This window comes from Amblyomma mixtum, chromosome 2 (genome assembly GCF_055824585.1).
Source record: "Amblyomma mixtum isolate Tamu chromosome 2, ASM5582458v1, whole genome shotgun sequence".
NCBI lineage: Eukaryota > Metazoa > Arthropoda > Arachnida > Ixodida > Ixodidae > Amblyomma > Amblyomma mixtum.
This window is the reverse complement of record NC_143013.1, coordinates 264182763-264206720: the sequence shown is the minus strand read 5'-3', so window position 1 is coordinate 264206720 and position 23958 is coordinate 264182763. Positions and strand designations below refer to the sequence as shown.

General features: G+C 50.2%; 1 protein-coding gene across 2 annotated transcripts; it reads right to left on the bottom strand.

Annotated features, from left to right (window-relative positions):
* Positions 1 to 2157: 2157 nt before the first annotated feature.
* LOC149363862 (uncharacterized) lies at positions 2158 to 23704 on the bottom strand. Of its 2 annotated transcripts, XM_089573821.1 has the most exons (5): positions 23369 to 23704; positions 22088 to 22220; positions 14116 to 16975; positions 12994 to 13180; positions 2158 to 3435 (listed from the first exon to the last, which is right to left on the bottom strand). In XM_089573821.1, the coding sequence occupies exons 3-5, from the start codon at positions 16776 to 16778 to the stop codon at positions 3229 to 3231; spliced, it is 3057 nt and encodes a 1018-aa protein (XP_089429947.1). In that variant the 5' UTR covers positions 16779 to 16975; positions 22088 to 22220; positions 23369 to 23704; the 3' UTR covers positions 2158 to 3228. The 2 variants fall into 2 exon arrangements, with proteins under 2 accessions (XP_089429947.1, XP_089429948.1); XM_089573822.1 differs by lacking the exon at positions 22088 to 22220.
* Between the last annotated feature and the right edge of the window lie 254 nt (positions 23705 to 23958).

The following is a 23958-nucleotide window of genomic DNA, read 5'->3' as shown; positions in this document are numbered from 1 at the left end:
GACAACTTCTGCTGAAGATATCCAGCTCCACTAGTTTCTTTTTTCTTTCTTTCTCACACAGTGTGTGGCATGGCACTTCATCACCATCATCAGCCCCACTACGCCCACTGCAGCACAAAGGCGTCTCCCATTTCTCTCCATCTAACCATGTCCTGTGCCAGCTGCGGCAACCTTATCTCCGCAAACTTAATCTCATGCGCCCACCTAACTTTCTGCTGTCCCTTGTTACGCTTCCCTTCTCATGAAATTCAGTTCCATCAGGACTATCGATTGTCTTACCTTCACATGAAATGTCCTGACCAAGCCCATTTCTTCATCTTGATTTCGACTAGGATGTCATTCACCCGTGTTTTATCCCTGACCCACTCTGCCCTCTTCCTGTCTCTTAACTTTACACCCCGCGTTTGTTCCCTCACCCACTCCGTCCGCTTCCGATCTCTTAACGTTACACCTATTATTTTTCTTCCCATAGCTCGTTGCGCTGTCCTTAAGTTGAACCCTTTCCGTTAGCCTCCACGTTTCTGCCCCATAGGTGAGTACCGGTAAGAAACAGCTGTTGTATACTTTTCTCTTGAGGGATATTGGTAAACTGCCAATCATGATCTGAAATAACCTGCCAAATGCGCTCCACCCCATTCTTATTCTTCTAGTTATTTCACTCCCGTGATTCGGATCTGCGGTCACTACCTGATCTAAGTAGACGTATTCCCTTACCACTTCAAGCACCTCACTACCAACTGCATATTGCCGTTCCTTTCCGAGATATGAAATAGGTAAAATGGGAATGCAAAGGTATGGAGAGAAAACAGACGGGGAAGAGTTAGCCCACGTGTGCCCAAACATCGGGAATTTAAAAAAAATAAAAGATATTTTGTTGTGTCAGATGTTTTTCACTTCAGAATCATTCTTTCATTATTGAAAATATTTTTCTCAACACCGACTTTCTAGCCGTCCAACAATGTACGATACGAGGCAAATGCGCTACCGTGTGGTAAAACTTCAAGCATTTGACATCGGCCTTAAATTCACATTTCTCATCACGCGCCGTGGTTTCCTCACAATGCGAAAATCATATTTCTTTTTCTTGCGGAATCACAATGCGGTCGATGCGGTCGAATCTGCTGTCTGCTTCCAGGGAAAACTGGCCGCTCTTTTCGAACACGCACAGCGCAACGCTTGCACAAGAGAAGTTTAGGCCTCTTGAACCGACGCTAGCGGCGCAAGCTTTTACGCAATAAACGTCTAGAGTTACTGCCCAAAAAGGCGGCTGCCTACATTTATATAGACCGTCCGGATATATGGATTGAAACCGCAAGGACGGGCTAGAAGGCGGGTAGTTATGAGCCTGCCTGCGGCTCGCTATGCGGCTCGCAAACAGTAGAACTGTGCACAAAGCTCGCGGCCGCTGAAGACGGGAGACCATCCTCAGCTTGCCGGGCGAAAGTTGCCGCCTCGGAAATTAGAGCTCTGAACCCCCTTAATTTCCACCTTAGCCAAAGAAACGTCTGTAGTGACCCAGCCATTGGAGTTCTGCTCCCCTAGTGTCGCGAAATCTGTCGTACCTTTTATATAAAGCTATAGCTATACTATCGGGGACAAAAGTGGTACACTCCACGCGGCGGGAGCCGGAGCAATGGAAAACTGCGGCATTTTGGCGAGCTAAAGCACGAAACACTGAAAGAGCCAATCGACATGCCTGCTGATAACAAAGGGCACGCATTGGCTAGCTGTGTCCATCCTAGATGCCACCTCTAGATGGCGTTGCAACGCAGTTTTCCGTTGCTCCGGCTCCCGCCGCGTGGTATACCACTTTTTTCCCCGATAGTACAGTTTAAGCATCTTACAAAGAAAAATAATAAACCAACACATGTTGCGAGTCAGCCCGCATTTCGTAACAATATGGACACGTGTTTATTGAAAATTCACAGCGTTATTTGAATATTAACAGAAAAACTGCACCTTTTACTACTATAATCTGCCTTATCTGTAGCGAGCTATCTCTGCCCCCCCCCCCTTTCCCCTCCAAAACAGAGAAAGGGCAGAAATGCAACAGAGTTCGCATAGAACCACGGTGATTAAAGAAAAGTAGTACTTTCACATCACCTAGCTTGCTGAGCGTTCGGTTCCCTGTTCAGTTCAGGACAGCAAAAGCTTCGATACGGTGCAAGCTACAGCAGTGCGCCAAAATATAACGAGACACTACTGTTTTATTCGGAGGTATTACACACTTCACACAATAAAGCACATTCCACACTGCACCTGTGAAGAAAAGTCCTTGCGATGGCGTTAGGTGAGCTTTTGTACCAGACCACGCGCAGCACTGCATATAGTAGCGCGGCGGGACTTTCGGAGTGTGTTTTTCACCCGGCCATAAACGCCTCTCCCCAAGTGTGACCGTTAAGCTGCGCGTATGAGGCAGCTCTTACACACGAAAGCTCACAAGGGGGCATACATAGGCAAAAGAGGTCCTCCTATAGGTTCAGATTTAGTAGGACACGTAATTCGAAGTCCATTGCTGCAGATGCGGCATCCATAGTTCGTATAACACGCAACGGGTATCGAATTTTGTTTTCAGCGTGGAGCCATCAAAATCCTTCTTGGGGTACATTACACAATGCCAGGTTCTTTCCCAGCCGACAGTGTTCAGATTTTAAAGGTAGGATTTACGTTGTTTTTTTTCGTCTTCTCAACGCAGGTTCTTTCTGTGAAGAAGGCTCAAGGTGGAATCAATGCGTACTGAGGTCAAAAACCTTAGAATAGACACCTTTAGCATACCGTGTTACCGTTAGCGTTACCGGAGTACCGGAAGTCCGCCCACCACCACTGCGCATGCGCAGATCCCTCGCGGGCTTCAGGTGGCGCCAGGTACCAGGCAGCTGCACGCACGCCTCCCGCATCGAGACCAATCAGCGCGTGCTCACTGGCAGTGGGTGAGATCCCGGTACCGCGGTAACGCTAACGGTAACACGGTACACGCTATGCTAAAGATGTCTAATGCCGAAATTTGCAACGGTTATCAAAAGACTGTACTATCACAGTTACGTGTATTTTCGCAGGATGGCATGAGCGTAGGACTGCGTATCTTGGTGGCCGAGAGAGGCACGCTAAGTATACCTCACTTTAGAAATCGCATCTTTGGAGTGCCCTAAGATATAATCCCTTCCTTGAAAGTTATCGGACTGCTTGTCTGCCTGCGTGGATCGGACGCCTGCTTCACACTGCGGCACCTCATTGGCTGGCTGCCCGAGCCGAATTGGACAGCGTGGAGCGCACGGAGGAGGCCAGGCTGGCCTGGCTGGTGACCGTGGAGACGGAACTGACGGAGCTGGAGGTGCTGAGCTTGGCGCGGGCGCCCCTGCGCACGTTGCAGAACAGCGCCCGGTACAGGTGGTACGTCTTGCGGTTGCACACAAACGCATAGAACAGGAACAGACCCTGCGTGAGGGAAGAACAAGGGGGGCTCCCGTCGAGACTCGAACTCTCATTTAGCACTTGAAATCACGGGTGCCATGACGGTGGTCCAGGCATACAACGAGCAGGTTGCGATAAGCGGATCAGAGAAGCGAGCAGCTGCTTTTCGCCAGGCTACTGATCTCCAACATGGCGGCCACTATATGACACCATGCATTCCCTTTATAAAGGCATAACTGTCTTTTTTTTCCTTCATTATGTGTCAGCATGACAGAAGTTTAAGGGCAAGACGAACTATACAAGTAGAACGAAGTGTCAGTTCGGAGAAGTTGGTGACATACTTGAAATATATCGGGGGATCCTCAGGGAAAGAAGACTGAAGGATGTAAAGATGAACACAAAAGCCACCTGCCAGGTTGACATTCGTTAGGAGGGCCCCAGAAATAAAGGATAATAATAATGCATGGCTCTCACCGACACAACGGGCTTGCCAAGCGGGACGCTCGGAAAATAATTAGAAACAAAATGTTCCAGCTGCCAAGTTGACGGATAGCATGGCGAGGCCGAAAGAAGAGGGCGTGTACCCTCACCACTGATGTGTAGCGGGTTGCCAAGTGCAGGCAACGAAAAAAATAAATATAACATCGCGCTCTGCCGGCACCGACATAGATTGAGGGGGCGGGGGGGGGGGGGGGGGGGGGGGACTGAGTCGGCGCTTGAGTTCTTGTGTCCTTTATTCGTCCTTCACGTGCAGGTGCGGTATGGGATCCCGCAGTGTTTGTGTACAGTTCCAGCCGCCTCTTTTCAAGCAGTCGTCACGTGAGCGAGGTACGCCTTTTACAGGGCGTGCAGTGTGACGTGAGCCTGCAATGTTTCAAAAGTATTTTCTCAAGGAACGGAACGGAAGGTGTGCTGTTGCCGGTCACTTATGCACAGAAAATATTGATTAATGGAGGAGGGATTTTCCCAGAAAAAAAAAATGAATGTGGGCGGTACCTGCGTTTAACGTCTCCAAGCTGCGCATAGGCTACATCCCAGGCAGCACCGAACATTTCAGTAATGTTATAAAAAATATTATGCAGGTTGCAGCAGCGTTATGTCTTGCATTCGAACATAAGAATAGTGTTAAAAATTAACAAATAACGTTATATGCTGTATGAGAAACATTAGTTCAACATTCAAAGTAAACATGATACTAATGCTATCGTTAAATGTTATAATTTTGAAAATGAACAAATAATGTTATATGTTAGATCATAAGCATAAGTTCACGTTTCAAATAACCATTGTTTTAATATAGTTTATAAAGGTTATTATAATATTTCAGTTGCAACTATAAAACAGCACTGTAAATATTTTTCAAGCACTGGGCCCCAGAACTTTTCCCATGGTTCTTATAATAAAAATATTTTTCAGCTAGCACTTTTGCAACTATATCCCTTAGAATGTGCCTGTCATATAGAATGAATGTATACACAGCTTCATTATTTTGTTAGAAAGCTTTGCTTATTACCAGTTCGCCATTGTAGCTCCTGGGACACCCTTCAGTAATAGGTATGTAAGCTTGATTCCATTGTGCCCGTTCGGAGGCAAGTGTATGAATTGCAAGTTGTGCTGTATTGTGAAACTTAAGTGTCGCCCTTGTAAGTATTCCTTGCGAACCGTTGATTAGGTTGTGTACCTTCACAACTGCAGAGCCTGCACGGTTGCTTTACCATTTTTAAGGCTAAAGCCTTTAATGCCGCATACTGTCGTTAGCAGACGCGTCGGCAGATTTGTCCGCCCCCGAGAGTGGGAACCGAACCAGGGCCTTTGGCATTTGAAGCGGAGACGCTACCACTCCGCCACGAAGGCTCAAGGTTCCAGCATGAATAAAGGCGCATCTAGTGAATGCATGGGTTTCATAAATAAAATAAAAGGAATAAAGTAAAGAAAAGGAAAATAAAAAAGAAAAATAAACAAAAATAAAAACAAAATAAAAATAAGATGGGAAAATAAAAATAAAAAAACAATAAAATAAAGAGGAGCAAAAAAAACAAAATATGAAAATAAAAAAGCAAGTAAAACAAACAGTGCGCCAGGAAACGCTTTCGCCTTGCAGCACTTTAGAGAGCCAAAGCGCCCCCTGAATTTTTGAGAATGTTATATCGATGTAGTTAAATGTTTGATTAACGTTAAGTAAAGGTTACTATAGCGTTAATATGTTACATCAAAGAAACATTAGAAAAAAGACAGGTCATGCTCTGCAAGAATAACTCGTAAACTTTGTTACGTCATCCACCTTCTGTTCGCTCACGCCACCTAGGATGATGTCATGGGAAATTCCGCCGCCAATGCTGCTGCCAATTCCTCTATCACCTCCTCTTCACCATATCATCACCTCTTTATCACTTTCAATCACCGTCTGATCACCCGCCCCATCATTTTCTCTCACCTTCATATCACGTGCAATCGTCTTTCACTCACTAGCACAGACTATATTTACCTCTATTCATCAAGTAACACGGCACTCGTCGTGGCTAAGGTCCCGTTACTCGCTTCCCACGAGAAACTCCTGGGTTCGAATCTGTCGTGTCCGGTCGCTGTGTTGAATGCAGCGAAGACGCACACGGTACTTTAAGACTTCGTTTATTTAAACCTGAAGAGGGTGCGACCAGCGTCGACCGAGGCAGGAGCCGAACTGGCCGCCCGAAGAAAGGAGGGAGCGGAGAAGCGTCCACGGGAGGGAGTGGCTTCCCAAAACAGGAGGAGGGTGCGGGGGCGCACCGTGGGGGGGCATCTGGCGACAGCGTGCGACGAGGGGCAAGTGGTCGTTAGGAGGAGGATGCGAGCGGTCGTTAGGAGGAGGATGCGGGGGCGCACACACACAAAAGCAACAAGGGGACACAACACTTCCTTCCCCCTTAGAAAGTTGCCCGGTATCGTGCAGGGGGTCGGCGCTCACGCGTGGAGGCGCGCTGGCTTTGTGCGTTCGGGGGAGAAACACTTGTAGGCTGGCTGTTGTTCGCTGTGTCTCCTAGGTCTGTCCTGGGCGAAGTCTCTTCTTCCGGGAAGAGGTGCCAGGCTATGTGGGAAGATGGTGCACGTGTTCTCTCCGCTGGCGGACAGCTCTCAGACGGCGTCGTAAATCTACGCAGCTGGTTGAGATGTCGGCGTGCTACTGTGCCATGTATGTTGACGAGCCAAGAGCGCAGGCCTATGCGTCTGACAATTGTAGCTTCCTCCCAGCGTGGCTTTTTCAGAAACTGTCGGGCGAGGACGCGCTGCCCCTCATTAAGCGTGCCGCAGCGCGGAATTGCTTTTTCTTCCCGGAACGTCTCTGCCTTTGGCTCGGGGAGGATGGCTGTGAGCTGGGTTCGCATTTCACGCTCGAACATCATTTTCGAGGGGGTCTCGCCTGTTGTGCTCTGAACCGTCGTGTGCTGCTTGAAGAGAAAGCGCGCAAGGCGGTGCTGCAGCGAGCCTGTCTGATCTCTTTCAAGGGCGCGTTTTAGCTCGGCTACGTAGCGCTCGGCTTGTCCGTTTGTCGCTGGGTGGTAGGGGGCCGATGTAACTGATGAGATCCCGTTGTCGCGATAAAACTTGAGGATCTCCGCAGACACAAACGGTGTTCCGTTGTCCGACACTACCTTGCGCGGCAGGCCGAACGTTGCAAATAGTGATCGGAGGTTGTCAATGACTGCTGCCGAAGTCGTCTGTCCCATTTGCCTTATCTCAAGCCACTTTGTGTAGGCATCTACGACCACAAGGAAAGTGCAGCCCTCAATTGGTCCTGCAAAATCAATGTGCAGTGTGTGCCATGGTGTGTCTGGCTTTTCCCATTCTGGGACAGGAGCTTTCGGCGGGGCGCTCCGGCTGCTCTGGCAAGGCTTGCATTCTCGCACCACTGTTTCGATGTCGTTGTCAATGCCAGGCCACCACATGTAGCTTCTGGCACACTTTTTCATTGCAACGATGCCCCGATGTCCGGCGTGGATGAGAGACATAGCTTGTGCGCGTAGTTCTCTCGGCATCACAACTCGGGACCCAAATATGATGCAGCCGCGATGGGTGCTCAACTCTGTAGCTCGCCTGCGGTAAGCGTCGAAGTTGTCCCCTTTGAGTTTATGCACGTTGCCTTGTTGAACAGCTGTGTAAACTAGCCGGAGAGCTGCGCACTTCTGCGTAGATGCTGCAACTGTGCCTGCTGTAAGCGGAGGTTCTGGCAGTGCTTCGAACATCAGAACGTCTCCTGGTGGAAATGGTTCGTCAACAGTTGCGTCTAGTGGCAGACGGCTTAGCGCATCGGCGTTTTGATGTTTGCCGCATATCATCACGCCTAGTGGAGAAAACCAGTTTCTCCCTAGAAGGCTTGATCCTGTGCCCTTCACAACAAGCAGAGGTAGCGTATGGGTCTGGCCGTTGTAGTTAACCTGCACGTTGGCAGAGCCCAATAGTGGCAGATTCTGTCCTGACCACGTTCGCAGGTGCGTGTCGTCTTGTTGCAGGGCGGGTGCGTCAGATGGCCATGAAGTTCGGAACGTGTCCTCACTGATCAGAGTACAGGCTGCGCCGGAGTCCACCTCGAACTTAATCAGCTGGTGATGTACGCTTACTTCTGTAAAAATCTTCGGTCGCGTGCCGAGATTCATGGTGTTCAGGTCGTACAACACAGATGGTGTTGCTGATGTTGTTCCATGGAGATCAGATAGCGGCGTATTCTCTGAGGCGTTGACGCTGTGATTAGGCTGGGAAGGTGACTTTATCTTGGCAAGTCTCCGTTTCGTAATGCATGCTCTTTCGATATGCCCTCGCTTGTGGCAAAAATTACACGTGGCTGACTGGAATCGACATCCCTGGGGGTTGTGTTGGTCGTCACACCGCCAGCAGCGTTGTGCCTTTTTGACCGATTTTACAACAACAGAAGGCTTGCGCACCTGGTTGCTTGTCTGGTGTACCGGCTCGGTGTTCCGGCGAATCCCTCTCTGCTGGTGACCGGCGCTCTCCGCTCGAACGGCGATGTCGTAAGCTTTGCTGAATGTGAGGTCCTTCTCAGCGAACAGGCGCTGCTGCAGTGACTCGTCACTCAGTCCGCACACAAATCTGTCGCGTAACATCACGTCCAAGGGAAGCATGGTGGTGTTAGCAGAAGAAGCTGCGTCTCCCTCCTGCCCGGTAGCTGTTGTCGACAGCGTTCCAAAATTGCAGTCGGCAGCGAGCTTCTTGAGCGCGGCTACGTAGGCGCTCACAGTTTCTCCTCCCAGTTGATCTCGTCGTTGGAAGCGAGCCCGGCTGTAGACCTCGGATGGCCTTGGGTCGTAGTGCTTTTGCAGCGCTTTTACGATGTCGTCGTAAGACACTGCCGCTGGTGTGCTTGGCTGAATAAGGGCGCAGACAGTATCGTAGGTCTGCTCCCCGCACAGCGTCAGCAGGTTGGCCCTCTTCAAGGCTGGGTCTGTGATGTTGTTAGCTTCAAAGTAGAACTGAAGGCGTCCAACCCACGATGACCACGATGAGCCGTTGAACTCTGGTATCTGATTGGGAAACCCTCGCGTAGCCATGGCTTGTCAATAGCGTTGCGTAGCGCGGGTCGAATCCACTTTCTCGTCGCCACTGTCGTGTCCGGTCGCTGTGTTGAATGCAGCGAAAGACGCACACGGTACTTTAAGACTTCGTTTATTTAAAGCCGATGAGGGTGCGACCAGCGTCGACCGAGGCAGGAGCCGAACTGGCCGCCCGAAGAAAAGGAGGGAGCGGAGAAGCGTCCACGGGAGGGAGTGGCTTCCCAAAACAGGAGGAGGGTGCGGGGGCGCACCGTGGGGGGGCATCTGGCGACAGCGTGCGACGAGGGGCAAGTGGTCGTTAGGAGGAGGATGCGAGTGGTCGTTAGGAGGAGGATGCGGGGGCGCACACACACAAAAGCAACAAGGGGACACAACAGAATCCAACCCGTCGGAGTTTATTTTTTTGTTTGTGCGACGCAGACGGATCACACACAGATCACTGAAATCACTCACCGTGGCCAGTAATGCCGGTGCACTAAAAGGGCATGAAGAACATTGAATAACGTTTGATCGAGACAAAAGCAATGTTTCGGTGCTACCTTGTATGAGGGACACCGGAGTAGAGGACTCCTGGTTAATTTCGACTAAAGTCCCTTTATGAGCTTTTCTAAAAAAAGCTAAGTAGCGAAAACGTTTGCGGCGCCGCCGACGCACACTATTGGACAGCGCCCACTTCCGGTTGAGAACTGGTTCCGTTCCGCCATGTTCTTCCTAAGTCGTCCGGCTGCATAGTTCGACGGCGCTTGCACGCTACGTTTCTTCGTGACGCGAGAAGCGCCCGGACTAACCTCGACTGATCGAAGCCATGCAGAGCTGCATCTACGTTTTGCCAGATTACTGTAGATGATCCTGACCTGGTTGTCTCGAAGTTTCCTTGCCGGCTTTAAATTGAGCGATGCCGCGAGCGGCGGGCATTTCGTAGTTCGGCGACTGACGAGCACGTCTGTTGCTTACGGCGCCGCCGAGTGATTCAGTTGTTTTGTGGGCGCAAGTCAGCCCAAATAAAGAGCTTCATTTGCAAGTTTAGTTGCTGTCTTCCTGACCGCTGGACTGCCGTCACTACAACGTGACAGTATAGTTGGGCTGGCCACGGACATTCAGCGGAGGTGACTTTTTTATATTTGTCTCTGTTTGCTGGAAGTCACTTTAGTTTATCGGACGCTTTTTTTGTGTCCGCAGCAGCACACGAAATGCCGGGCTGTTGCGCCTTCGGGTGCTCAACCCAGTCAGGAAAAGGGCTGGCGTTGTTTTCAGTGCTGCTGGCGAAGAACGATATTGTGCGACAGAAAGCGTGGCTCCACAGGATTGGGAGAAAAAATTTCAAGCTGACGAATTCTAGCAAGTTATGCGATGTAAGCTCAATTCCTGTTTTCCATCGTTGAGATTCGATGCTATAGTAGCAAACTTTGGCTGGCGAGTCAGAATTGGTAAAGCTCCCAGCTCGCACTATGCTTGACGATTGTTTGATTACGCGCTGCTGTCCGCCTTTGTCATTTCGTAAACATGCATGTCAGTGCAAGTATGCGCGCGTATTTCAGCTTACGGCTCAATTCCGGCACCTACTGCAGCTGGCCCATTGAGATCAAGTAGCCAAAAACTTTTCGCTCAGTAATGCGCCCTGAAACCGTAGCCTCTTGCGAAGTGTTCTGCAGTACGCCCCGCCAATTCTTAATAGTACCGCGCGACCGTCGACCAGCCGGCTTGTCAGCGCCTGATGACAGCGCTGAGCGGCAAAACGAGCGAGAAAGAGTGCATCTGAAACAAATGCTCTTATTCTCGCTTGATTCGCGCTCCGCGTCATGATAAGGCGCTGACAAGTCGACGCTCGCGCGGTACTATTAAAAAATTGGCGGTGTGTACATAACTCGCGCTCCAATTAGATGAATTTACATGTGTTCACACTCGCGCATAGCATGTCTGATTTATTGGGGTGTTAGCTGCACAAGTGCTCTACGTGCCAAAAGTTTGTGACGCGGGCGCAAAGGAATTTTATTGCTGTGCGAAACCAAGGGTCAGTCTCAGCGTCCAGTGCCCATAATATTTATTTCATTCTATTCCCGCCATACAAGTAATCCGCGAGGCAGCACCGCAATTATTTCGCGCATACCGGCCCCCCGCAGACATCTGCTTCCCTGTCTGTCCTAGAAATTCATGAAGGGACTTGAGTGTGTTCACCTGCGCAGCTAGGTTTTTGTATTTTTCATCTTCATATATATTCCTAATACGACTACCCTTCTTTAAAGCTCCATTTTACTGAAGATCAATTCGAGCCCATAATTCTGAGGAAGCTTGGCATAAAGAAACTGAAATGCACTGCTGTCCCGTCAATATTCTCTCACCGGCCAGCAAAGCTGCCCCGCAAACCGCTGTTGGTAGTATTTGCAATAATATGCTATATATAAAGTTGCACGCGTGTCCGTGTTCTCTCGCGAACTGGCCGCCGCACCACAACTGCAGTTTCGCCGTCTCTGACAAAACTCAACGCAAATCACATTCGGAGCGCATTACTGGTACGATTCCCTTGTTCAAATACCAAGCTCATTTACTACATTTTTCACTGCCCCTTACAGCAAAGCCGCGACTCTGCAAGGTCCGCCGTTCCAGTGCATACAACCGCGCCGCCGGAACGCGTTAGGAAGAACATGGCGGACAACGCGAGCCGCAGGGGAAAGGGCGGTAGGAGAGGAGGGACTTGTCGCTACTTAGCAAAGCTGATCTAGGGACTTTAATTTCGACCACCTGGAGTTCCTAAACGTGCGCAATTAGGTATACGTTTTGTTATGTACGCAGTAAACTTGAAACGAAGCGTTTGAAGACAAAAAAAGGTGCTGTTTATGTGCAGCTGAGCAGTGCGCAGCGACCGCTTGGGGGGGGGGGATCCGAAGTAAACCTCCTTGCACGGCGATGGCGGCCGGAGACAGGGCAGCGGGAAAAAGGGGAGACACTCTCCACCTAGCAGAGATAAGGAACGCTTGCGTCCGTTCTCGGGTCCGGCGTGGGTTTCAGGTGTCTTTCCGAACAAATATAGGCTTACATTCATCATTACAATTTATTGACGTATAAACTGCTGGATATACGCGATGAGATTCATTAGGTTGTCGAGAGCAAAGAAATAAACCGTATGTGGTGCACTTATTTTTGCACCACATGCACTTCTAATCTGGTGCACTTATTATTGTGGTGCACTTGATGATGTATCACGGTCACATACTCACGCTCGACCGTTTTGTGAACAAAAATCCCGACAGTGTTTCTTACTGCGACCGCGATCACGCTTTCTCTAGCCCACAAGCGAGCAGGGTACCCACAACACCCGGTGCTGAAAGGTATCGCATTTCATGCGTAATAAAAAGACAAGCGAGAGCGGCAAAGCTGCGAAAGTTGTCCTTTTCTTTTTTTTTTTTCAAAAGCGGAAGCCGTTATGTATTGCGAATTCAGAAAGGGATTCTGTTGACCGGCGGTGCCTCACTGAAAAGACCCACCTCGGTGGCTCAGTGACATGACGGTTCGATTGCAAAGACCGAGGTCGCGGGTTCAAACCAGGCCGCGTTGCGAACCCCGGCTTTATTAAGGAACCCCTTGTAGTCGAAGTTAATCTGTAGCCCTTCAATTCAGAGTCCCACGAGACCTACAGGGAAGCTTAGGTACGTAAAACCCCCTTTTAAGCAGTTAGCTTTACTCCCATTCAAACGAGCGTAGATGGTTGACTATTAGGAGTAGTCTGAATCTCTTCGCCTTTCCCCCAAATCAGAACATTGATTAGCTCCGTATCCCCCTTCATTCCAGCAGTAAAAGATAGCAGTGCCACTATGGTGTGTACAGGTAACTCCAATATGTAATGGAACGGTCATTTTGCTCCAATGAACAACAACAGTTCTTTTGGCACCTCTTCCCTTAAGATGAAACTTTCTCAAGGGCATTAAGTCGTACTTTAAAAGGTAATCATTGGTTGAATGCAGATGAAGTGTTTCCCTTCACACTGGAGCAACCTGTGTATACCTATACATCAGAGGCCAAGCTGAGCGGCTGCGCGCCGTACCTGCAGCGTGTTGCACACGATGAAAAGGTAGGTGAAGGCTGTCCGGGCGTTTTCGGAGCTGCGCACGAAAGCTGCGACGAAGCCGAACACCCAGGTGAGACCCATCCCCGTCGCCATGCGCACGTAAGTGGTTGCCGTCGCTGGGCACTTGTCGCTATGGCGGCGCAGCACAGTGCCCGGCTTCTGCCTGCGTGGAAACACGGAATTGCAATGGTGGGTCCTGCATTGTTCTCGATTCGGCACCCAGAGAATGCACTGGGACAGTGTTATTTAATTCGTAACGGTCAGTGAATGCATGGTAGGCAGCTAAGCCCACAATGCATACCAGTTAAGCCATACAAGTTTTTAATTAATTAAGACTGCATATTGGGCTTGTTATTACGGATGCACATTATAACAAAGTAGCGCAGAAAACAGTGCACAAAGAAGGAAACGAACACTTTTATCTCCTTCCTTATCCACCATTATATCCCTTACCGGATTCTCACAAGGTCCTTTCTTTATCGCTCACCTTCATCAGCAAATGAACTTTGCTTTAAACGTTTAAAAAGTACCAAGCATTGTGGTAAAAATCAAACCTGCTACAAATGTTTCAGTATTGCGAACATAGGTCAGAGACAGCGCTTTCTCCTCTTTGCCCAAATCAGTCCCAGTATGCATAAATAAATTTAGGGGGACACTTAAGGGTATGACGCAACAGCGTCAATAGTAATTTGCTTGATTTCTTAATTAGTGCATTTTTATAATTGCACACTCATTACCATATATCAGTATGCATACTAGACCACGTGATACACCACAAGACACACAAGGTCTCCCTTTAACCGCGTTTAATGAGCATACCTCAGCGGCCTATAGTAGCACCTCCGACTCGCAACCCAAGGGTAATGGGTTCGATTCCGAACTTACTGTTCCAATTTTCTTTTCAGAGTAATTATTTACTTCACCTTATTACACGTAATAACTACATTTGAGACATACTACGACCTCATAATCGCCATTTAACTCAAGTTTTAACCGTTTTCATTCCACAGATCAACAAGTGACGTCCCGACCCTCTCGACGAATCCTGGATTAGTGTTAAGAACGAGCAAGGCTTTTTCTCCGAACGCCCGCACTTACCTGGCCACGCTGTGGACAGAGTAGACGGTCATGACGTAGAAGACAAAATTCAGCAGCAGGAGCACCGCCACGGGCACAGCGAAAAAGGTCAGTGCCGACAGTTTGTTCACAATCCAGCAGACACCGAACAGTCCGTACGATGGCGACAGTGGCGTGTCGAAGTAGTCGAGCCCCAGGCATGTTCCCACGATGACGAGCGGCGTACCGAAGGCGTACAGCATGTATAGCGGCAGATGGCGGGACACCTTGCGGGTTCCTCCCATCGCGCTGCCACTTGTCCGGAACGTCCTGTAGAGGTCGTAGGCGAGGACGTTCATCCAGAAAAACGATATGACGACCGTGTAGTGGCACACAATGGCTGCTGCCCTGCAGGTCATGCCCTGCACAGACTGCCGCTGGCTGAGCAGAAAACTGAGCTGCATGACGAACAGAGAGCCCGTTAGAAAGATAATGTTCCATCCTGGAAGATTTCGCAGTTCGGAGAACAGCGAATACGTGGTCAGCACGAGAGCGAGGCACGCTATGGAGATTGCGCTGAGAACGAGGCTTACGAGTGCCATGAGCGGACCATCGAATAGTTGGCCGCGGACTCTGAGCCCCTGCTTCAGCTCGTCCAGACAGAGGCGCACCCTTCCGTAAGGCATCAGCTGGTAGTGGCGACATGGGACGGATAGAGATCCCGGTCCTGCGTAGAGCACAAGCGTGTTGTTTTCAAATATCTCCACTTGGCTCAGGTTGAAGTCGACTCGGGGGCACGACTTGGGCAGGCCCGTTCCGCGGTCGCAGACGATCACGATTCTGTTGGTGGTCACTGGCGACTTCTGGTCGCCGGTGACCCGGATGAGGACATTGGCTACAAAGTCGCCTGTCCTGAATGTCCGGCCCGTCTTGTTGACGTAGACTTTGCCAATGCCGGTGCCGTTCTCGCTTCTGGGCAGGAAAACGAATTCGTCGTTCCAGTACTCCCGCCATATGCCGCCGTCCTGCTCACCGCACCAGTCTTCAAGAACAAGCGGCTTCGACAGGACGCTGCTCACTGCGGCCGTCGCGTTCAACTCCTTCAGGAGGATCGAGTTCAAGCTGAAGCTGCCTGCTAGCGACTCGAGGATGGCGCTTATTGACGGTTCGACATCATCCTTTATGGGCTCGTAAAGGTCAAAGTGCGTGATCAAGGTTGCCGGGCTGCCAGTGCTGTTAGCGGGATCTGGAATGTCGACTTCTTCCAATGCATAGTCGCTCTCTTCAACAATTAACACGTTGTCCGAGCTCTCTAGGTACTTTTGCACTTGTTCAGAGTCCCACAATATATAAACGTGCAAATTTTTAATACGGTCCTGAGAAATGTTGCAGTGCTCAACAAAGCTGGTCAAGAGAGACTCTTTCAAATCATCCATTTGTATTTGGCTGGAACGATCCAGACTGATGTTCATCACAACCGTAATACGGCTATAGTTGGCGCTCCTAGCCCTGAAAAGGCCTACATTCGTCACGTTGCGTTCCGCGCTGTCCACTGGTTTCTGTATGCACTTCGAGTTCACCAGCGTGAATTGGGTGCCACAGTATAGCTGCCGGCAAAGTTTGGCAAAGGGATCCCAGATGAAACCATGAGGACAAAGCTGCTGGTTGCGAATCATCGTTTCTTTGCTTTCTGAATAAAACTTGTACTTCTCCACGCCGTCGAGACCGAAGTTGAGGACAATGGAAAAGGACGCTGGTATGTCGTCCGTGGCTTCGTAACTTTTTTCCTGGGTGTCCTGAAACAGCGAGCTCGCACTTTCCTTCCGGCTGTAGGTCGTCACGCCCCCTGGACAGCGAAGGTCTGGTACGTCTCCGTTGCAGAGTGCGCAGTAGGCATTTTTGTAGAGCTTTCGCTTGCGGCTAGCTGTCTGGAAAGACCTCACAGGGCCCTGAAAAGCAGCGCACAGGTGTTCCAGCTTCCAGTCGCCAAACACTGTATTCTGAAGTTTGCACGTGTCGACGACAGCCCGCACGCAGGTCCTGACAAACGATCGCGTCGAATGGTTGCTACTTTCTGCTTCAGAATTGTCCAGCAGCGCCAGTGGCACGGCGTTCGTGGCGCCGTTGCAGCGGGCGCGAGCATCATTCGCGTACACGATGCCATCTTCACCCAAAACTTTCACGTCGTCATCTTCATCTTCGCTGTCAACGTCCACGCCATCGGGACACTGGGACACGTAAAGGAAGGATTGGTCTAGCGGAGAATCGGTGTCGTAGACGCACGGAGGACGCTGTGCGAGGGGTACGGCGAGGGCTTCCACCTGACAGTGTTTCTGGACATCGACACAGCAGTCACCGTATTTAACGCACAGTTGGTCGCAGTGGCAGGTGTATTCTTCGTCGTCCGAGGTCACTCCGCATCGATTCTTACACGAGTCGGTCTGAGGGCACCTAGGCGGAAAAAGCGCGCTGCTGTCTCCGTTGTCGACAGCAGTATCATTGGGGGGCTTCTTAGGCAGCGAGGATGAGTCACCGGAGACGGGCTTCCCGGCGTTTCCGTTCACTGCTTTGGCGTAACAGACGGTGGAAGCCCCCCAGCTTGGCCATGTCACCAGCACAACAAACACAATGAGTTGTGTCCTCCACGAAACATCGGACGCAAGCTTCTCACTGAAGGCGGCCGATGAGGATGGTTTTCTCCGCATCTCTTGTCCTTGCTGCGGCTAAGGGCAAAGTGTCTTCCTTGAATGGTGGTGGCCAGAACTTCCGGAAGTGTTCCAAGTGAAACATCTGCCGCAGTAGTACAGAACCAAACCTCTTGCGCTTTTCTTCTGCAACAGATCGCGAGGCTGAAGACTGTGCCTTACGGCGGATCTTTGTTGCTGGCTTTCCGGTGCATTGCCTTGACAGGAAAAGAATTTGTCATAATTAGCACGCACACTTCCGATAGGCCATCGTAGAGCTACCTAATACTACGTGCCATGACCCAACAAAAACTGCAGATATAAATACTGCTTGGAACAATCGCCCTACATATACCTTTCCCACGTGTGGCCTGCTCCGCGCTTCGCCCTCTTCGTTCTGTAAATGGCACCCCCAGACTAGCAGTGTAGGCAAGAGATCACCGCAGCGCTGTTCCTGCTTATCTCCAAGCATGGCAGGTGGCCGTATCAACCTATGCGTGAAGGTCTTAATGCTGCCACTCGACATACTGAAGCAGGAGAGAGGTGCGAGAGATCTCTTTATGCGCCTTTGATAACATATACCGTGTTACGTGCTCCACTTCTCTGCTGCCACTCCGAATGGCTGCTGCGCGCCGAAAGCTTTTAGCACCCGAGTAGTCAGAAGAGACGTGGTAGGCCTCACTGGGCTTTGAGAGCAGACTGTACAAGTATATTTACAGGCGGCGCGTAATGCACTTACATAACTTGAAAGAGTGCTAAGAGCTAATAACAGTCGTACCGGGAGAGGATAGAACATGAAACTTATGGCACATCATATCAATCAACTTCAACGGTATATAGATCATAAACGAACTTACAGCTTTGTACAGCTCGGGGCCGACTTATGAATAATTCTTGGAGTGGATGGTTTTATTTGCACAATGCACCATGAATGTATCCTCGTCAAAAAAAAAAAAGAAAAGGAGAGAGACGAGGGCCAATGCGGTTTCCCCTTGAAAAATTTTTCTACTGCGGAAGGGGGGAAGTGGAGTTCACTCGTCCTGGCCCCCTAATGTCTGCCCCGGTTGCAGTGTTGGGATTTTTTTCTTCACGCGGGTAGGCGTACTCTTATTTTTGATAGTTACCGTATTTACCCGCGTATAGATCGACCTGTTTTCGACATGTCGACCTCTTCAACATCGCGCTCACCAGGCACAGGTGTCGACCATTTAATACGTGACTCACAGGCGCAGGGGAATGCGCGAACCCGGCTACAGACGCAGAAAAATGAAGGAAGAGAACGACCTCAACGATGCTACTGCGGAAAGCCTTGCCTTCGGGCCGCCTTCGAGCCTTCACAAACGGCGTATTGCAACCGGCGATCTGGAGCAGCTTTCCGAATCCGCGAAGGAGCAAGATATCCGTCGCGGTCTAATCAGAGCTGAGGGTCTGAATTCAAATTGCCCATTTACACACCCCAATGTGCACTGAAACTTCATTCGACGTCCACAGGACGTCCCAAACATCTCCAGGATGTCCAAGGCTGTTTTAGTGTCCATTGGGAAGCTCGATTTCGCGGACCAATAAAGCTTCCTCCGGATCGCCGATTGGAGGAGACAAAAGTGTCGGCAGTTGCTACCACCATTACTGCGCAAATATTTTATTGGTACCTTTTTGAAGACTGCCGCTCAAAAGACTCAGATAAGGCCGATACGATGATAAACATGGAACCGCGTAGCACTGTCACCGAGCCAAGCGTGGCCTCGTGGTAAAACAAAACTGCCCTTTTTCCCAATTTTTTTGCAGGGCGGGCGCCCGATAGCTGATGCGGTTCGCCCGATCGCCGAGCTCTCTCAGTGGCACCGGCAAGACAGCCTTAAAAGGATATGAGAAAGAAAGAAGTTCGAAATGAGGAGCTTGCAGCGCTTGACGGCAAGTCATTACAGAGAAAAGAGTTTTTTGCTGCTATCGATCGTATTAGCACTGAGATCTGACGGCACTTTGAACAGCCTGGCATAGAGCAGCTGATTAGCCTCGAGAGCGTTTTGACTGGCGCTGCTGAAGGTCGAAACTTCGCGTCAAACGACCTAAATGAGCTTTAGCCGCACACGCTGCAGGTTTTGACATCAGCATGGCTTTCAGCGCAACTCGTGCTTCTCCCAACGCTCCTGCGTGACGAGGGCATGGAGGAAGAAAAACTAGGAGGGACCATGACGTCACAATCGTGAAGCCTAGTCATAAAAAATATAATGGAAAGCATCATGGGAAATAGGCCCTCACGTGACATGGCAGTGGTAGCTCTTAGCTGGATTTCGGTTTCGGTTTCGCTCTCTCGCTGTACGAGCAACTACGCGACCATCTGCTTGCGTTCACTGACGGCTCCGTGGCGAGCGCAAACTGCTCGCTCGCCGCAGCGGCCACCATCCCCGAGCGACGCGTGCGCTGACTGCGGCGCAGTGGAGACACTTGGAGCACATGCTCCTTCGCTGTGCCGCTTCTGCAGTGCCACGTCGCGAGATTCTCGCGACCTGCAGGGCGCTGGGAATCATCCCGGACAGTCTCGAAGCGCTCCTGTGGCCGCGCGGCACTGCGCGCTCCCGTGATATTCTAGCCTCTATACCCGTGACAGAACAGTGGTGAGCCTCTGTGCGTTCATCGAACGCTTGACTTCCCGCTCGCTCTTCGCCAGGTAGTGCACGCGTGGCACCAACGCTCCGTGGGTGCTACTTCCGACGGTATACGCGGCCGGGCGCCCCACCCCGGCCGCTAGTGCAGTATGCCGCGCGCGCGATTAGTCCGAGACAGGACGCTACGAGCGCGCGGCTATGTATACATACAGTTTACTTTTTTTTGTAAGTGATTGTGCGCAGTGGCCGGGAGACCCCGCGCAGGGACAGACGTAAAGCCGCCGGCACTCTCCCTCGACAGCGAGAGAGAGAGAAATACTTCACTGCTGAATTTCACGTCAGAACCGCCTATATGTGCGCGCGCGTATTCGGCACGACTTGTGCCTTGAGAATAGCGGAGAACGGAGGGCCCATGGGCGGGCCGAAGTCCGCCTGCCCGAGAAATAGAATCTTGCGCAGCGCGCCGGAGCGCTCGTTCAACACGTCCGTCCGCCGTGAGCGTTCTGGAAGCCGCTGCGCCCTTTTTTAGAGGCTCGTTTCTTCGCCTACTCTCGAGTTCTCCGCTCATAGCATGCGCTGAAATAAACGCTCCGTATGTGTGTATAACGACGAAAGGAATTCCTCTCCATTCTCTTTATGAACCACAGTTGAACAGTGACGAGGTCGCGGCCGCACCCTTTGATGAAAAGTTTACCCGCAGTTTTCTACAGTGCACCCAAAAACTCAAGAGTGTAATCAACAGAGACGCGGAGCCTTCCGACAACCTCGAGCTCGGTACGCATTCCGCCAAAGCGCTGCGCTGCGCTACTTCGGAGCACGGACGTTCACTAAAAAGCACCGCTGGCTGGCAGTCTGGTAACTGTGGAGGAGGGCCTATTTCCCATGAGTCAGTGCGCAAAAGGGCCCTCGGCAGCGGCGTCAGAGGAGGATGGCTTGCAGAGGCTGAGCGCACTCCCTCCTAGTTTTTTTACCTCCATGGACGAGGGTCCGGTCGCAAGTGAACGCATTTTCAAATTCTGCAGGGGAAGTCTGCAGACATGCGTAATATGATGGACCAGGTTGTCCGGTATCTGCAACTCGTGTTTTCTGTGCCTGCGTCAGCTGCTTCAGGAGAGCGATCTTTCAGTGCTCTGAGGAGAGTAAAAACATTTCTGCGCAGTCGAATGACGCAAAGGAGGCTGACACACCTTCTCCTCCTATACGTGCACAACAAGAGAGTTGCGTACCTGCATTTGGATGCCGTTATGAAAGTGTTCGTATCTAGAACGGCAGAACTAACAGCAACCTTCGGCCTCCTTTGAAAACCTCTCCTGTCCAACGTCCTCTTGTCATGCTAGCCTTGAAGCTCGTCAGTCTGCGATATTATAACTTTGTTATCAGTTCACATTTGTTTCAGTGCGAGCGCGAATTCAGAAATATTAAAAATGTTTTTTTCGCAGCTTTTGAAACCGTTTACTCACTTGCGCGGTCTGCGCAGCTTTCAGTAATTATGAAATTTCCAACCATTTTTAAAGTGTATTTATCAATGTAGAATAAGCGAGGATCCAATTATGTAAAATTGAAACGGCTACAATGAATTAAAACATTAATAATTAATAAGAATAAAAAGTTTGTAGGAGTCAAGTGGATAGAGCTAGCACAGGACTGGGTTAATTGGAGGAATATGGGAGCGGCCTTTGCCCTGCAGTGGGTCTAGGCCGGCTGATGATGATGATGATAAAGCTAGGACAATACTTGCCCCCCTCCCCCCCCCCCCCCCCACACACACACTTCCAGAAACGTTCCAGAGTTCCTGAGAGAGAGAGAGAGAGAAAAAGAGTCCGCTGCAATGCGGGGCCCGTGGCATCTGCCTGAACTTCTCTAAGACCATGGCAACAGCAAAAGTAGCCGAACCAAACGCAGCCCGTCCGCCCTACATGCTATGACGCCAGGTGACGTAATTTCGTGCTTTTTTGAAGTTAGTGCTTATAATACGGTCTTTAAAAGATGAATAGAAGGGCATTCCTCAAAAATAACTTACCAATTGGACGTTTGCGTCAGGCTCTCTAAACTCTCCAACTGTTCATTATCAGGTTCATTATCAAGTGATAGTTGATAACCTTACGGTAACTAAATGATTAAATATAGTCTTTCTTAAGCAGAGCCAACTCAACATATCAATGTCGCGCCCGTGAAAGCCTCGCACAAGCATCTAACGTCTAGGTTCACTCATGTGGAGCCTCACCCGTGTTCGATGCCAAGACGCAAAATTTTAAGAAACTGCACTATGGTCTACTGGAGTATCCAAACTTTTACGTCATAACAAAGGAATGACAGGTTCTTTTGATGCTTAGTAGGAGCGACCTGGGACACCCCAGTATGCTGTTTCGTATATTGGCAATGAAGGTTGGCAACTGTCGGTGTTCTACTCGAAGATCATGCGGTGCACAGAGTCATAACGTGCAGAGCATCATAATAAAAAAAAAAAAACGAATTTGGTTTAGTGTGGCCAGGAAAACTAATGGCGATTTCTTTTCTCTCTTTTACCATAATTTTTTCGCGACTGGATATATATATGCACAGACTGGCCGCATATAGCTGAAGGTATCTGTAAGCTGGCCTTGTTATTGGCAAAAGGTTTAAACAAAGATTACCCACAATTTCTGAGCGACCCGTTCGACCTTTTCATTGCTACTGATTTCACGAGGGCTGCAAATAAAGATCAACAATGTCGGGTTCACTTACTCATGGGCTTTGGACAGGCTGATAGAAGACTATATTTCAGTGCCGCAACCTCAATAAGCTGTATTGCATCCGTCAGGCTATGTGGTCTTGTTCGAGGTTGTTCGAAGGTTCAGCTTCAGGACAGGACAGCGAGCTATGGAAAGAAAAATGACAGGTGTTACGTTAAGAGTCAGGAAGAGGGCAGAGTGGGTCAGAGATCAAACACGGGTTAATGACATTCTAGTCGAAATCAAGAGGAAGAAATCTACTTGGGCAAGACATGTAATGCAAAGGCAGGATAACCGATACTCCTTTAAGGGTAACTGAATAGATCCCAAGAGAAAGTTAGGTGGGCGGATGAGATTAAGAAGTTTAAGGGGATACGGTGGCCGTAGCTGGCACAGGACTAGGTTAATTGGAGGGATATGGGGGAGGCCTTTGTCCTGCAGTGGGCGGAGTCAGGCCGATGAGGATGATGATTTTAACATTTTGGAGCTAGCTTTACTGCGCCCAACATAAATGCAAAACTAGAGTATCGATACACAGAGATATTTTAGCGTAAAGCTCGACGAATACGTGGGATGCGTGTGGGCGACCGCACTAAACATTCAGTTAGCTAATACGCGGCGAAAATAATGGGTGATATACATGCATAATCACGTTTATATTTCTAGTGAAGTGTCTCTCTTCGTCGAACATTAACTCAGTGAGTGAAGCTCGCGGGGCATAGTATGCCCAGAGGTTAGAATTTGCATGTAGTCACCAGCGGCGAGCGGTGACTCGCCGCCTCGGTGGCTCGGTTATGGTGCTCGGTTGCTGACCCAAAGGACGCGGGTTCGATTCCGGCCGCGGCGGTCGCATTTCGATGGACACGAAATGCTAGACGCCCGTTTATTGTGCGATGTCGGTGCACGTTAAAGAACCCCAGGTGGTCGAAATTATCCGGAGCCTTATCCCTACGGCGTGCCTCATAGCCTGATAAGCCAGCGGCGTGAATGCGTGAATTAATGGTGAACAAGGAAGAGAATCGCTCCTGCTTGCTTCAAGTATCGCATCTTCTCTTGCAACATTACGGGCGATAAGAAGCTTGGCCCTCAAAAGAAGCTCGGCTGTTGTCAGTAGCGCATCGTTATGCAATCTGCTGAGCGCATTACAGGCTAAAGCGGGCCACAAAAGCGAACAAACAAACACAAAGACAAGGGAACGGGCAAGTTTCGACGATATAGCGATTACGACAGCTGTGAGTATACCTAAATCAAAACCGTTGCCATGAGCACGTGCGTGGAAGGCGTTCCAACGTACCTGATCAAGGAGTCCTTCCTGTGGGCCCTTTCGAGATTCGGATCGGATGAGATTAGGCACACAATAAAGCAGCGCAAATCCCGATCGGCTGGAACGGTTCAGCGGTTGATGCGGCCCCTTCTGGGTGGTATCGAAACACGCGTGATGTATCGAGACAGCTCTCCTTGTCCTCTGCCCCGGGGACGAGGGAGGAGGGTGACAATCGCGCGCCGTGGCTGTCAGCTGTGAGCGTTCCCAGGCGGCATCGGCACCGTCCGCTGTGCGAGTAACTTCGCGGCTTTGCCGGGACCGCGCTGATCGCCGATATGTGCGCGTTGCGCCAATGGAGCGGAAGTACCATGTTACTGCGTGGACGGGGTCACTTTCACGCTATAGAGAAAAGCGCTGACGAGGAACTGACTCTGTAAACCACACACGGATCGAATCTAAGCGTCACATAATCACGCTGATGTCAAATGTTCCAATTCGTTTCGGTTCATCGGACGGCTCCAGCCGCTCCCATCTTGACCGCAGTCTGCTTTGTTATGCGACTGAGGGGTGCCTCCTAACTGCCTGCTCGTATGTCTCCAGCCATACGAGAAGCGGCTTTC